The sequence below is a fragment of the Chiloscyllium plagiosum genome, chromosome 24 (assembly GCF_004010195.1).
Source record: "Chiloscyllium plagiosum isolate BGI_BamShark_2017 chromosome 24, ASM401019v2, whole genome shotgun sequence".
NCBI lineage: Eukaryota > Metazoa > Chordata > Chondrichthyes > Orectolobiformes > Hemiscylliidae > Chiloscyllium > Chiloscyllium plagiosum.
This window is the reverse complement of record NC_057733.1, coordinates 12,698,992-12,713,335: the sequence shown is the minus strand read 5'-3', so window position 1 is coordinate 12,713,335 and position 14,344 is coordinate 12,698,992. Positions and strand designations below refer to the sequence as shown.

The following is a 14,344-nucleotide window of genomic DNA, read 5'->3' as shown; positions in this document are numbered from 1 at the left end:
CATTCCATGAATTGACCTCGTGAACCTACGCTGCGCTCCCTCAATAGCCAGAATGTCTTTTCTCAAATTTGGAGACCACAACTGCACACAGTACTCCAGGTGTGGTCTCACCAGGGCCCTGTACAGCTGTAGAAGAACCTCTTTGCTTCTATACTCAATCCCTCTTGTTATGAAGGCTAGCATGCTATTAGCCTTCTTCACTACCTGCTGTACCTGCATGCTTACCTTCATTGACTGGTGTACAAGAACACCCAGATCTCTCTGTACTGCCCCTTTACCGAAATTGATTCCATTTAGGTAGTAATCTGCCTTCCTGTTCTTGCCACCAAAGTGGATAACCATACATTTATCCACATTAAACTGCATCTGCCATGCATCTGACCACTCACCTAACTTGTCCAGGTCACCTTTTAATCTCCTAACATCCTCATCACATTTCACCTTGCCACCCAGCTTAGTATCATCAGCAAATTTACTAATGTTAATACCAATACCATCTTCTATATCATTAACATATATTGTAAAAAGCTGCGGTCCCAGTACTGATCCCTGCAGTACCTCACAGGTCACTGCCTGCCATTCCAAAATGAAGCCGTTTATCACTACTCTTTGTTTCCTATCAGCCAACCAACTTTCAATCCAAGTTAGACCTTACATTGGAACATGAGTAATGTTATCTATGTTTTAATACAACCCAACATTATTACTTTGCTCTTGAGGCTCTTTTTGATGTTTATTTGTGTAAAATTCTTCAAGGGATCATTGAATATTAAAAATGTTTATCTGAATAAGAAGTAAAAGGAGGGTTAAGAGTGAGAGAGAAGTAAAAGTTTGGAAACAGTTACATGGCTACCATGTATCATTATAGTGCACTACATTGGGGAGACAGGCCGCCTACTTGCGGAATGTTTCAGAGAACACCTCTAGGACACCTGCACCAACCAACCCATCCGCCCTGTGGCTGAACACTTCAACTCCCCCTCCCACTCCGCCAAGGACATGCAGGTCCTTGGCCTCCTCCATCGCCAGACCATGGCAACACGACGCCTGGAGGAAGAGCGCCTCATCGTCCGCCTAGGAACCCTCCAACCACAAGGGATGAATGCAGATTTCTCCAGCTTCCTCATTTCCCCTCCCCTCACCTTATCTCAGTCCCAACCCTCGGACTCAGCACTGCCTTCTTGACCTGCAATCTTCTTCCCGACCTCTCCGCTCCCACCCCACTCCAGCCTATTACCCTCACCTTAACCCCTTTCCACCTATCGCATTCCCAACGCCCCTCCCCCAAATCCCTCCTCCCTACCTTTTATCTTAGCCTGCTTGGCACACCTTCCTCATTCCTGAAGAAGGGCTTCTGCCCGAAACGTCGATTCTCCTGCTCCTCGGATGCTGCCTGACCTGCTGCACTTTTCCAGCAACACATTTTTCAGCTCTGATCTCCAGCATCTGCAGTCCTCACTTGCTCCATCATTATAGTGCAGGTAAACTAACCAGAGTAACCTGGACGGAGAACAGAAAAACACAAGTACGGTAACCTGTCCACAACATTTATCAGTAGAAGCAAAAGAGCAACTAATTAAATCTTTTGAAAGATGCCAATAGCTACTGAGGCCATTTTACTTAAAAATAGTTTAATCAACTATACTTCAGTGTTAAAAACCAAAAGAACTGCGGGTGCTGTAAATCAGAAACAAAAACAGAAATTGCTGGAAATGCTCAGCATGTCTGGCAGCATCTGTGGAGAGAAATCAGAGTTAACATTTCAGGTCGAGTGACCCTTCCTCAGAAGGGTTTTTGTTCATACTTCAGTGTTATTTATTTAGTAAATACATTATTTTGCATATGAAATTTAACTTTGCAGTTTGAAATTGTTTACTTTTTGTTTATATTTTGGACTGTATATTGAGTGGATAAAACAGCATGTCTGTTATTTAAGAGATAATTCAGAACATTTTTGATACAGGCAGCAAGTTGTGAAAGGATGATACGAAGCTGACTGGAAGGTTTCGTATAGAAAGCCTAAATATCTATTGAAACAGAAACTTTTCATAACGCTGAGTGCTGTTGCAGACTTATTAGGTAAAGGAGGCAAGGTGCAAATTCAGTGAGTATTATGCTGGTTTTCACAATGAATATATTGGAAAAATTATCCAATTAATAAACCCAGCCAAACCCAGGCCAATCTGATCCAGGCATAGAATATTGGAATGAATGGTGTTTCTGAACCTTTAATGCTACATAATTTGATGTAACAACATTCTTTTTCTTTATCTATGGAAACTTCTCCTCCTGATAGGTGTTTAGTTGTTCACCACTGTTGACATCTGTATATGGTTCTGGAATAGGGAGCTTGCAGTTGGTCCATTGGTTATTGGATCACTCTATCTTTTGTTCGCTGCTACCTCTATTTCATGTGTAAGTAGTCCTATGTTGTGGTTTCATTAGGTTGACACCTCATTTTTTTTAGTGCACATGATGCTAGTCCTAGCACGTTCTTCTGTACTTTTCATTGAACCAGGGTGCATCCTGAATTAATAGTAATGGTTGAGGTGGGGGGGAGCATACTGCATGATGGATTGGCAGATGGACTACAACATGGGAAAGTGAGAGGTCATTAAGTTGGTAGGAAGAATAGAGGCATGGACTATTTTCTAAATGTGGAGAAAATTCAGAAGTATGAAGTGCAAAGAGACTTGGGAGTTCTAGTCCAGGATTCTCTCAACGTAAACTTGCAGTTTGAGTCAGTAGTTAGAAAGTCATTTGCAACAATGGAATTAGTTTTGAGAGGACTTGAATATAAAAGCAGGGATGTACTTCTGAGGCACCATAAGGCTCTGGTCAGACCACATTTGCAGTTTTGGGCGCCATATCTCAGGAAGGCTGTACTGGCCCTGGAGCGTGATCAGAAGAGGTTTACGAGAATGGTCCAGGTAGGAAAAGCTCATGAGGAATGTTTGAGAACTCTGGGTCTATACTTAGAATCATAGAGTCATAGAGATGTTCAGCACGGAAACAGATCCTTCAGTCAAACTCATTCATGCCGACCAGATATCCTAACCTAATCTAGTCCCATTTGTCAGCACTTGGCTCACATCCCTCTAAACTATTCATACACCCATCCGGATGCCTTTTAAATGTTGTAATTGTACCAGCCTCCACCACTTCCTCTGGCAGCTCATTCCATCCACGTACCACCCTCTGTGTGTGAAAATGTTGCCCCTTAGGTCCTTTTATATCTTTCCCCTCTCACCCTAAACCTATGCCCTCTCGATCTGGACTCCCCCACTCCAGCGAAAAGACTTTGTCTATTTATCCTTTCCATGCCCCTCATGATTTTACAAACCTCTATAAGGTCACCGCACAGCCTCTGTTGCTCCAGGGAAAACAGCCTCAGTCTATTCAGCCTATCCCTATACCACAAATCATCCAACCCTGTAAATCTTTTCTGAACCCTATCAAGTTTCACAACATCCGTCCGATAGGAAGGAGACCAGAATTGCACGCAGTATTCCAAAAGTGGCCTAACCAATGTCCTGGACAGCCAAACATGACCTCCCAACTCCTGTACTCAATACTCTGACCAAGGAAAGCATACCAAATGCCTTCTTTACTGTCCTATCTACCTGCGACTCTATTTCAAGGATCTATGAACCTGCACTCCGAGGTCTCTGTTCAGCAACACTCCCCTAGGACTTTACCATTAAGTGTATTAGTCTTGCTAAGATTTGCTTTCCCAAAATGCAGCACCTCTCATTTATCCAAATTAAACTCCATCTGCCAGTTCTCCGCCCATTGGCTCATCCGATCAAGATCCCTTTGTAATCCGAGATAACCTTCTTCGCTGTCCACTACTTCTCCAATTTTGGTGTCATCTGCAAACTTACTGACTATACCTCTTATGCTCACATCCAAATCATTTATATAAATGACAAAAAGCAGTGGAACCAGCACCGATCCTTGTGGCACACCACTGGTCACAGGCCTCCAGTGATAGGAGAGATTCAGACCCAAGGGCACAGCCTTAGAGTAAAGGGAAGATCTTTTTGGAATGGAAATAAAGAGAAACTTCTTCAGCCAGAGAATGGTGAATCTATGGAATTCACTTCCACTTAGGCTGTGGAAGCCAGATCATTAAGCATATTTAACATGGAGATAGATAGATTCTTGATTATCAAGGGGATCAAGGGTTATGGGAGAAAGCAGGAGAACAGGGTTGAGAAACCATGATTGAATGGTGCAGCAGACTTGATGAGCTGAATGGCCTAATTTCCTGCTCCTATGCCTTATGGTCTTATGATAATATGATAGGTTGAGGTTGAATGCAACGTTGCTGCAGTTGCCCCTTAGTATCTCATGGGTGCTCAGTTCTGACTTGCTAGATCTGTTCAAAATCTATTCAAAATCTATTCAATTTATCACAATGGCAGACCCACTCAACAGAATGGAGGGTATCCTCAATGCTCGATATGGACTATGTCTTCACAAGGACCGTGCAGCATAGTCATTCCTACTAATACTATCATGGAGCAATTCATTTGGAATAATATATTAATGAAAACAAGGTCAAGTAAGTTTTCCCCTCATCATCTGCTGCAAACTTAGTTTGGCAGGTATGTCCTTTAGGATACATTGAGTTCAGTCAGTAATGGAATTACTGAGCCACTGTGTTGATGGACATTGAAGCCCTCCATGAAGAGTACATTTTGTGTCATTACAACCAGTGATTACTGTAAACTATGTTCATATAACTGTCTAGCAGCTAAAACACTCCATCATCCTTTGTTATATGATTTCTGTTCTGGTTTAAATCTACCACTTAGACTATTCAGAGATCATTGCAGCATGACAAGATTTAGAGGTAACATTGCTTGCCAATCCCAGCATTTCTTCCAGATGGTGTACAATGTATTCAGCATTTACTGAGGTGGGGGTAAATAGAGTACCAAGATGAAGAGGACAGGGAATTGTGCGAAAAAAATTCCAATGGCAGAGAAAAAGAAATAAGCTAGTCAGATCTTTAAAGTGTGTACAATCTGGCAGTCCTGGTGAAAATTTGATAAGTTGCAACAGTACCAGTAATGGATCTTAAGCTCACAAGGGATCAGTGTAGCTTAGAATGGGAATATGAATGATTGTATCGGATCGTGTGTCGTAGAGCACTCAGGCTGATAGAGTTCAGATGGGATGAAGTTTCTGAGGAGGACAGTAAAATGAGCATTTCAGTCATTAATCTCCAAATGGATGAAGGTGTAGCATCACAGGATTGAGGAACATTCAGAAACTCCTCTTATTTCTCATTTAGACACTACATGCTGCTCTTGGCTACACCCTTCAAAAACGCATAGGTCCCACATCCAGACTGACGAGACCTTGTTGTACTCACTATCACCTCTCACAGCCCATCCACTGGCTTTGAATTTGCACATAACTTGTACGAAATCAAGCAGAGAATGAGAAGAAATATGCTCCCGAAAACATTTAAAATATAATATTAAATCTATTCCCTTTCATCCCTCTCACAAACATGTTCCATGAACAGCAGGTTCTAACAACTTTATGAGGCCAGACCAGACCATATACAACTCTTGGTGTTGTATGGAACCTAGGGATGAGCTCCTAATCTCATATCCGTTCTATTACTATGATCACCTACATCCACCTCTGTAACCCATCAACCTGCTCTGCTCTTGTATCAACTTATGTGTGCTGAATTCTTCATTGTGCCCTTCTTAGCTATCGGCTTGATAATTCTAATTTTTTTTTTCTGGCCAATCACCCATCTTCCAAACTACATAAAATTATGCAAAAACATTTCTGCTCAGTAAATCACACCAAGTCCTGTTCCCCCATCAGCCCTGTGCTTGCTTGCTGATCTACATTGGCTTCCCATCTGACAATGCCTCCGTTTTAAAAATTCTTATCCTTTATTTCAAATCCCACTGTGGCCTCAATGATTCATTAAGTCCTCCAGTAACTCTGTCCAAACCTACAATAGGGGTAAAGTATAAAAGGACATTAGGAAAGCAATGGAATACCACAAATATTAGAACAATCAAATCAAGCTTGTACATGAGGCCAGAATTGGAGGGTGGCTCTGAACTTTATTATGATTCTGTGGCAAAAAGAATGTGAAAATGATGAAGACAGTGAGAAAAGATGCGACCAGAACTAAGAAGAGGCCTCTCTCACTAAAAGATTGAGCAAATTGTTTTTGTCCTTTTGTTTTCCTTGAAAAAGGTTGAGGAGATCCGATGAATAAGCCTTTACATTTTGATGTGAGAAACAGTTTCAACTGTTGTGTGGATGCAACACATGGGGACACAAACATAAGATAAATACTAACTAACTGATCTAAAAAAGGATTTAGGAGGATTTTCTTCTCGTAGACTGGTTAGATTGTGTATCTATGAGAGTGAAGAAAGGTTGTAGTGTGGTGGATAGTATTGTTAAGTTTAAGATGCAGAAACAGAAGCATAGGCGAGCTGAGCAGGAGTAGGCATTCTGCCCTTCAAGCCTGCTCCATTGATTGATTTGATTAATTGTCATATGTACCTAAGTAGAATGAAAAGCTTTATTTGTGAGTAGTACAGGCAGATCATAGTAAAAGTGTAGAACAGTTACAAGAAATATTAGAATTAGATCTGCTATAGTGAGCTTGAAAAGGGTCACCCAGTGTTGGCGCCATCTTGAATTCAATATGATTATGGCTGATCATCGAGGTCAATACCCTTTCCTAACTTTCTGACTGTACCCCTAATTCCCTTTAGCCCTAAGAACAATACATAGTTCCTTCTTCAAAACATTCAATGTTTTGGTCTCAACTACTTTCTGTGGTAGAGAATCTCCACAGGCTCACCATTGAAGTAATTTCTCCTCATTTTCAGTTTTAAATGGCCTACCCATATTCTTAGACTATAATTCCTGGTTCTGCACCCCTCTGTCATCAGGAACATCCTTCCTACATTTAGCACATCTAATTCTGTTAGAATGTTTATGAGATTCTGAGACGCTCCCTCATTCCTCTATACTCCAGTAAACCCAGTCCTGCCACCCCAGGAATCATTTTGATTGCACACCTTCTATAGCCAATACACCATTCCCCAGGTAAGGAGACCAACTGCTCACAATACTCCAGGTGTGGATCTCATCAAGGCCTTGTGTAATTGCAGCAAGACATTCCTAGGAGCTCTTGTACTCAAATCATCTCTCTGTGAAAGCCAACATACCATTTGCTTACTTCACGGGTTACTTTCAGTGACTGGTGTACAAGGATACACAGTTCTGATGGCACCTCCTCCTTTCCCAATCTATCTCCATTCACAGAAACCGCCTTCCTGTTTTTGCTACCAAAGTAGATACCCTCACTTGTTTAAATCCCAGTGATCCAATTGTTTCAGACAAGTGCCTGTAAAGTAGCAATTTCAGGTTTGTTAGCAAGACCTATAAATACAAGGAAGAAAAAGCGAGATTCCCCCACACCCTCAACAAAGGTTCTTGGAATTCAGAGGAAGAAATTCTGGCAAGAATCTTGAATCCACATAATAGCAGCAGAATTGTTGCTTGTCAATCAAGGGAACTGATCTCAGCCAATCATCTCGATATTCCTGAATGGAGAAAGTCTCTTCAGTGAGAATGAGGAGCATTGAGAGTGATTGCCAGGGACTAGAACAGGTTAACACTAAATCTGGCACGCGTTCTCTCACTGTCATACATGTCTCCTGCACAGAACTTGTTGAAACGATCCTGGAAGAAAAGTAAGAATGGGTGGTGGGGTTAGAGGGAGGAAGAATTTTGTAAATCGGACAGCAGGAGCAGTATTGCTACATAAAGAAAGCATGAATTTTGTTTTTGAAGTTCAGCTAAAATCAACATCACTAGACATGTATAGGCAGGAGTGTTTATTATGCACGTGTATTTTTATACCTATCTAAAAATATCAATATCTCTGAAGAAAGGAGTCGGGTCTATTTGAGAAAATAATTAGATAACCCGTTATCATGTTCGCCAGATAAAAAAACAGGGCTCCTATGAGCGCCGTGTTTAAATCATCTGCGTTGTTTTTAGTGTGATATACATTGTAACTTACTTCTGTGCCGCTGGTAAATGTTATTTTACTGTTAGTGTCTTGTTTACTGGGAACAATGCTACTCCCGCCACCCCCGGTCCATCACTAAATACATTGGAATGAATTACAATGGAAGAGGGCTATCAGCTCGCTTCCTTCCCGTCAAAGCGCCACCATCCAGAACTACAGCAGATTTCATCCAAACGCCAGCAGCGAGGAAATATCAGAACTGCTGTACTTTTCCTTCTCTCTCTCTCCCTCTCCCTCCTTGTGAAGCTTATCCGTCCCCTCTCGTCGTGATCTCAGCACTGAGTCATACCGTGAGTTGGAAGAAACAATGATGGAGTCCTGAGCCCAGCATCAAACCCAGCACCGGGAGAGAGAGCAGAGGATTGAACAGAGGGAAGACTTCGAGCTTTTCAGCGAGAGATCTTTCAACGCGTACACGCACGCACACACACATATATAAAACACCAAAACCAAGGAGTCTGCTATGGCCGGAGTTCTGTGTAAAACTTTGTACGCGTTTACCGGCGACCAACATCAGCAAGGACTGAAGTTCGAGGCTGGGGAGATCATCAAGGTTTTACAGGTGTTGAACGGCGGATGGTGGGAAGGAGAGAAGGATGGGAACAGGGGTTGGTTCCCTGCGAGTTATGTGGAGATTCTAGAGGTAAGCATGCCACAAATGTCTGATAACTCCACCAAACCTGGGACGTCCCCAACCCCAGTGCTCTGGTTCTTCTCTGTCTCAATCACTCTAAATTCAACCTTGTTGCAAAAAAACGGACGGGAATTGCTTTGTATTTTAGAGCAAATGTGTCGCGGACGAGAAATTTGATTTAAATGGGAGAGTCAGAGTAAGGGTTTGCATTGTGCACCTTCCGACCTGGCTGTTGTATGTTTGTAGGGTGAGCCAAGACTGGTACCAGTCAGATTCACACACACACATTCTCTCTCTAAATCTGAAGAAAGAATAAATGAGTAAACGGTCCGGAAATTGTGACACAATCTTTGGAAACTGACATTTTGAGGGAGACTGGGCAATGGAAATGAGGTTGGCTGTTAGAAGTTCGGAAGCTGCATCTTGGAAGCAGTCTATGAGGGTGCTGTTGTAGTTTAAGGTCTTTAACAGCCTGACGTGTCCCTGTTTGTAAATTGTTTTGTGATAGTGCCTGCTTGAACAGTTGTTTTGAAATCTGATGATCGATATGCTTTCCACACCGGATATTAACATTTCATTTTCCGCTAGGGGGCACGTTGCAACACAAAAATGTGGAGAAATCCTCAAAAAAAAGTGTAAGCGGGAAATTGTTAAGACTTTAATTTTGTTATTATTTTAATGTAACGCCATTTTATGCTGGGTGAAGTTGGGTTCTCAAATCACTAATCCTCTAATTTAGGTATCAGCTGAATGAACACAAATTAGAACGAAAACTCTGCTTTTAGGCAGAGTTAAGGCAGTCTATCGGATTTGGTCTCCTCTGCTAAAGTGAGTCACGATATTGATCTTTCAAAGGAATCTTAAAAAAAAGCAACAGTTTGCACTACCCTCCAAAAAGATACAGTAATGATTTTCGAGTTCTGGATGTGAGTGCATTTACACTAGAACGTTTTGGTTTGATGGTGTGAGATACATATATTACTAAATAGATTTCTAAATGTCAAAGTGTCTGAAACGTATCAGTCCAAGACTTGTTATGATCACTATCAGAACTTTATTGCGGTTGGCAACATTTATGGATGTTCCATTAAATGACCCCTCAACCCCAATCAAACTGTCTTTGTTGATCTGCAATGCTGCTACAGCAGTATTTAATGAGTTTTTTTTTAAATCACAACTTTTTTTATTTCTCTCTCATAGATAGCCAGGTCATTAATTATCGGAGACTCGATGACAATCCGAAAGGATTGGTAAAGCCAAGCTGCACTGTCAGGCTGATTAATGCCCAAGCTCGGTGCAGTAATAATGTTGGCAATTATACCTCGCTTGCTGTCGTTCCAAAACCACGTTATGCAGGTTTTAACTAACTGTATCCAGCTGATAATTATATAGTGATTTTGACACTGCCTAAACTGGCTAACAGTTTCAGTGATGTGCAGGGCAGCTTAATTTAGTTTCTTACAGAGATTATGCTTATTTGATGCATAATTTCACACATAGTAAAACAACTTGTATGCCTCTTTTCTTTGAGGACTTGTGCTCATATCTGTGCTGATCTGCTTTGAGATAACACATTACGTACTACAGCAAGGCACAGCAAGTAGGGCTAGAAATCTCTGTTACTGAAGAAAGTGAGTTTGAAGATAGGAAGGGCTTTTAACAAGGTTGGGTAATGGAAAATCTTAATCCCACTATCTTCTTATCTTTCCCTGAATCAAGTTATAAGTAGAAGGACCCTCTGGACAAACTTGGTGTCGTACCACTATTTCAGGCACATAATTGGCCAATTGACTACCATCTTAAGAGCCTCACCCTTTCCCCTCTAGGATTGTGGATTTGTCGCCAGGTTCTGTTCACAATAGCTGCTACCCTGCAGGGGCTGGACAGGGTGGTATCCCTTGATCAAAGGCAAGTGGTACCTAATCAAGGGGATGGCCAGGGGCTTGCCTGCTGGGAGCTAAGACTCAGCCTTTGCTTCCAACACCTGCCAATCCTTCTAACTCTGACCAGTCCCAACACAGCCTGAGATACCTCCACCCAGCCCCCACCCATCCCCCACCCCATCAGTTATCTTTGTCTTGGCTATGGGTTCGTTATGATTCTGGGACTTAAAATGGCCAGTGGCCACACCCTTCTCCATGGCACTGTGGAGTACAAGTGCTGCTGGCCTCTGATTGACCAGCAGCCCTTGCTCAGTGGGATTTTCAACTCAGATGTCTTGTTTCTAGAGTAACGCCTGTCTTTGGCCTCAACACTCCCCAATTGTCCTGTGGTTTGGTGCAACTATGCTGCAAGAGGTAACTTACAGACCTCTAGCCAGCTCTCCAACCTCAAGATACAAGGTAGTGAAGAAGCCTTTGGTACACTTGTTGTTACTGGTCAGTGCGTTGAGTATAGAAGTTGGGATGTCGTGCTGTGGCTGTACAGGGCATTGGTTCAGTCACAGTTGGAATGCTGTATTCAATTCTTGTTTCCCTGCTGTAGGAAAGTTGTTGTTGTTAAATTTGACAGGGTACAGAAAATAGTTACAAGGATGTTGCCAGGGTGAGAGGGTTTGAGCTATAGGGGGAGGCTGAATAGACTGGGGCTATTTTCCTGGGAGTATCAGAGGCTGAGGGTGAATCTTATAGAGGTTTCTAAAATCATAAGAAGATGAATAGCCAAGGTCTTTTTCCCAGAGTAAAGGAGACCAAAACTAGACGGCATAAGTTTAAGGTGAGAATGGAAAGATTTAAAAGTGGCCTATGAGTGTCGTTTTCACACAGCAGGTGGTCTGTTTATGGAATGAGCTGCCAGAGGAAGTGGGTACAATTACAACATTTAAAAGACATTTCAATGAGTACATCATTAGGAGTCCTGATGAAGGAGTAGTGCTCCAAAAGCTTGTAATTTTAAATAAACCTGTTGGATTATAGCCTGGTGTAGTGTGACTTTAGACTTTGTCCATCCCAGTCCCAACACCAGCATCTCCATGTCGTGGCTATCCTAGGAGCTGATAATTGATTGTTCACATTGGAGTCTTTTTGTATGCCATAGCTTTCTCAAAGTTCACATCAAGTGTGTAATATTTGAAAAGTGTGCAAAGACGTCAATGTGATTTGCCAGGTTGGACTGATTTTTCTATTGTTCAATGATTAGTACAATGATACACCTCCAGCTTACATTTTAGAGTAGTTTTCTCAGAGGGTCAGAATATATGCTGTATAGCTTGGAAAATACCAGTTTCCAGTCCATTTAATTTATTACAATCTTTCACAACATTCATTTCAAACTCATTTAGATATTCACTGTGAATGTTTCAAATGCAGTGATCTTTGTCACCGAATAACTGGGAAAAAGTGTTCTTTTTACACTGATGACATGTTGTTGTTGGGAGAAAGAATAGAATACAGTACATGGAGATGGGGCGCAGAAAAAGCAAAAGATAAAAGGGGATAGGTAAACAAAGATATAGCTGATGATAAGCCAAGAGAGAGAGAAAAAAATACTTGATTGAATGCTAAAAGGAAGTGTGAACAGTTGAAAATGGATTGGCTGTGCAGGGAGCAACCCATTCAACACAAGACCGAGGGGTCTTGAGGTGGGGGTTGGGGAATGGGTGACTTAAATGGAGGAGTGTGATCACATTCTGTAAATTGTTAAATCCAGTGTTCAGTTCTGAAGGCTATAAGGTGCCTAGGTGGAAGATGAGGTGTTTTTCCCTCTCTCCAATTAGTTCACTAATCCTTTTCTGCTGTGGACTTTGCATAGACTTTTTTTGTCATCAGTTTCATTTTAATTGTTTATGTTTCTTTTTTGGGCCACAGAGTCAGTATAGCACAGAGGGACACCGTTCAGTCCATTGAATCTATTTTCATAGAATCAGACAATGCAAAAGAGACAAAAACAGAAGTTGCTAGAAAAGCTCAGCAGGTCTGGCAGCATCTGTGAGGAGAGATCAGGGTTAACGTTTTGGGTCCAGTGACTGTTCCTCAGAACTCGGTGTAAAAGACACCCTTCAACTTATCAAGTCCATACTGCCAAAAGTTACTACTACACTAGTCCCACTTTTCTGGACTAGGCCCATAGCCTTGATTCTCCAGAGAACAATTCAATCAATCCTATTCTCCCACTGTATTCCCTTGGCACTGCAACTTTGTTTCATTCAAATTCCCAGCCAATTTCCTTTTGGAATTATTGGTCATCCCTGCTTCCAATACCCTTAGAGCCACGGAGTTCCAGACCATTCCCTTTTGCCTCCTATAATGTTTTATTTCTCAATCATCCTTGTATTCTTGCCTAAAGCCTTAAATTTATTTCCATAGCTAAAAGAAACATTTCCTTTATTACTTTATCCAAACCTGTCATAATCTTCTAGGTCTCATTCAAATCTCCCCTAGACACTTTTGCTCCGAAGAGAACAATTCCATCTGAAGACATAAGATATAGGAGCAGAGTTAGGCCATTCAGCCCATCAATTCTGCTCCAACCTAAAAGCTAACATTACTTACAGTATGGAAATAGGCCCTTCGGCCCAACAAGTCCACACCGACCCGCCGAAGCGCAACCCACCCAGACCCGTTCCCCTACATTTACCCCTTCACCTAACATTATGGGCAATTTTAGAATGGCCAATTCACCTAACCTGTACATGTTTGGACTGTGGGAGGAAATCAGAGCACCCAGAGGAAACCCACGCAGACACAGGGAGAATGTGCAAACTCCACACAGTCAGTTGCCTGAGGCGGGAATTGAACCCGGGTCTCTGGCGCTGTGAGGCAGCAGTGCTAACCATTGTGCCAATTTGGTAAATACTCTCATACCTCCAAAATTATGGAGGCTAGAACTGGACTGTAACTGCAGTCTAACCAGAGCTTTAGGAAGGTTCAACTATGCATCCTTACTTTTGAACTTGATACCTCTATTCATTTATGAAGTTCAAGACGCAGTGTGCTTTGCTAACCACTCTTTCAATTGTCTTGCCATCTTCAAAGATATATTCACAAACACCCCCAGGCCCTTCTGTCCCTGCACACTCTTTAGATTTTTGCCATTCAGTTTATACTGTCGTTCCTATCCTCTCTGCCAAGTTGCACTTCCTCCCACTTGCCTATATAAAATTCCATCTGCCACTTATTTGTCCAATCTGCTGGCCTATCTGTGTCCCATTGCAGTTAAATCATCCTCACTGTCATGCCTCCAAGTTTGCATATAATCAGCAAGTTTTTAAATTTTACTCAGTATTCCAATATTCAAATCATTATTGATGTTTCCAAATTATTTGTAGAAGGTGAATCAACCTTTTTGGGATGGTGGGGTTGGGGGTTTGGACTAAATAGTTCAGATACATCACAATATATCTACAAGTTCTTCTGAACCACATTTGCTGGTAGTGATTGCTTAATGTGAAAAATATATGTAAATTGGTACTTATTTGTGAGCATCTACAATACAGCTTTACATATGACAGTGTGAAGCCTTAAATAAGAAGACATCAATTTGGCCATTAAGGCTTTCTTCAGGTTATGTACAATGCACACAGCAATAGAATCTGCTTTAGCCATACAATACAAAAAATATAAATACTCTGTAAGCTCCAAGGAAATTAGACTAAATTTCAGATATTCATTTTACTT

The 14,344-nt window shown here is 41.7% G+C and overlaps 1 protein-coding gene across 1 annotated transcript in view; it reads left to right on the top strand.

Moving 5' to 3' along the window:
- The first annotated feature begins 8,106 nt into the window (after nt 1-8,106).
- The window catches only part of gas7b (growth arrest-specific 7b), a 449,937-nt gene continuing 443,699 nt past the window's right edge, over nt 8,107-14,344 (top strand). Inside the window, exon 1 of the mRNA XM_043714439.1 lies at nt 8,107-8,738. Within this exon, the coding sequence (XP_043570374.1) occupies nt 8,559-8,738 (180 nt within the window). The 5' untranslated portion in view covers nt 8,107-8,558. The remainder of the gene's footprint in view (nt 8,739-14,344) is intronic.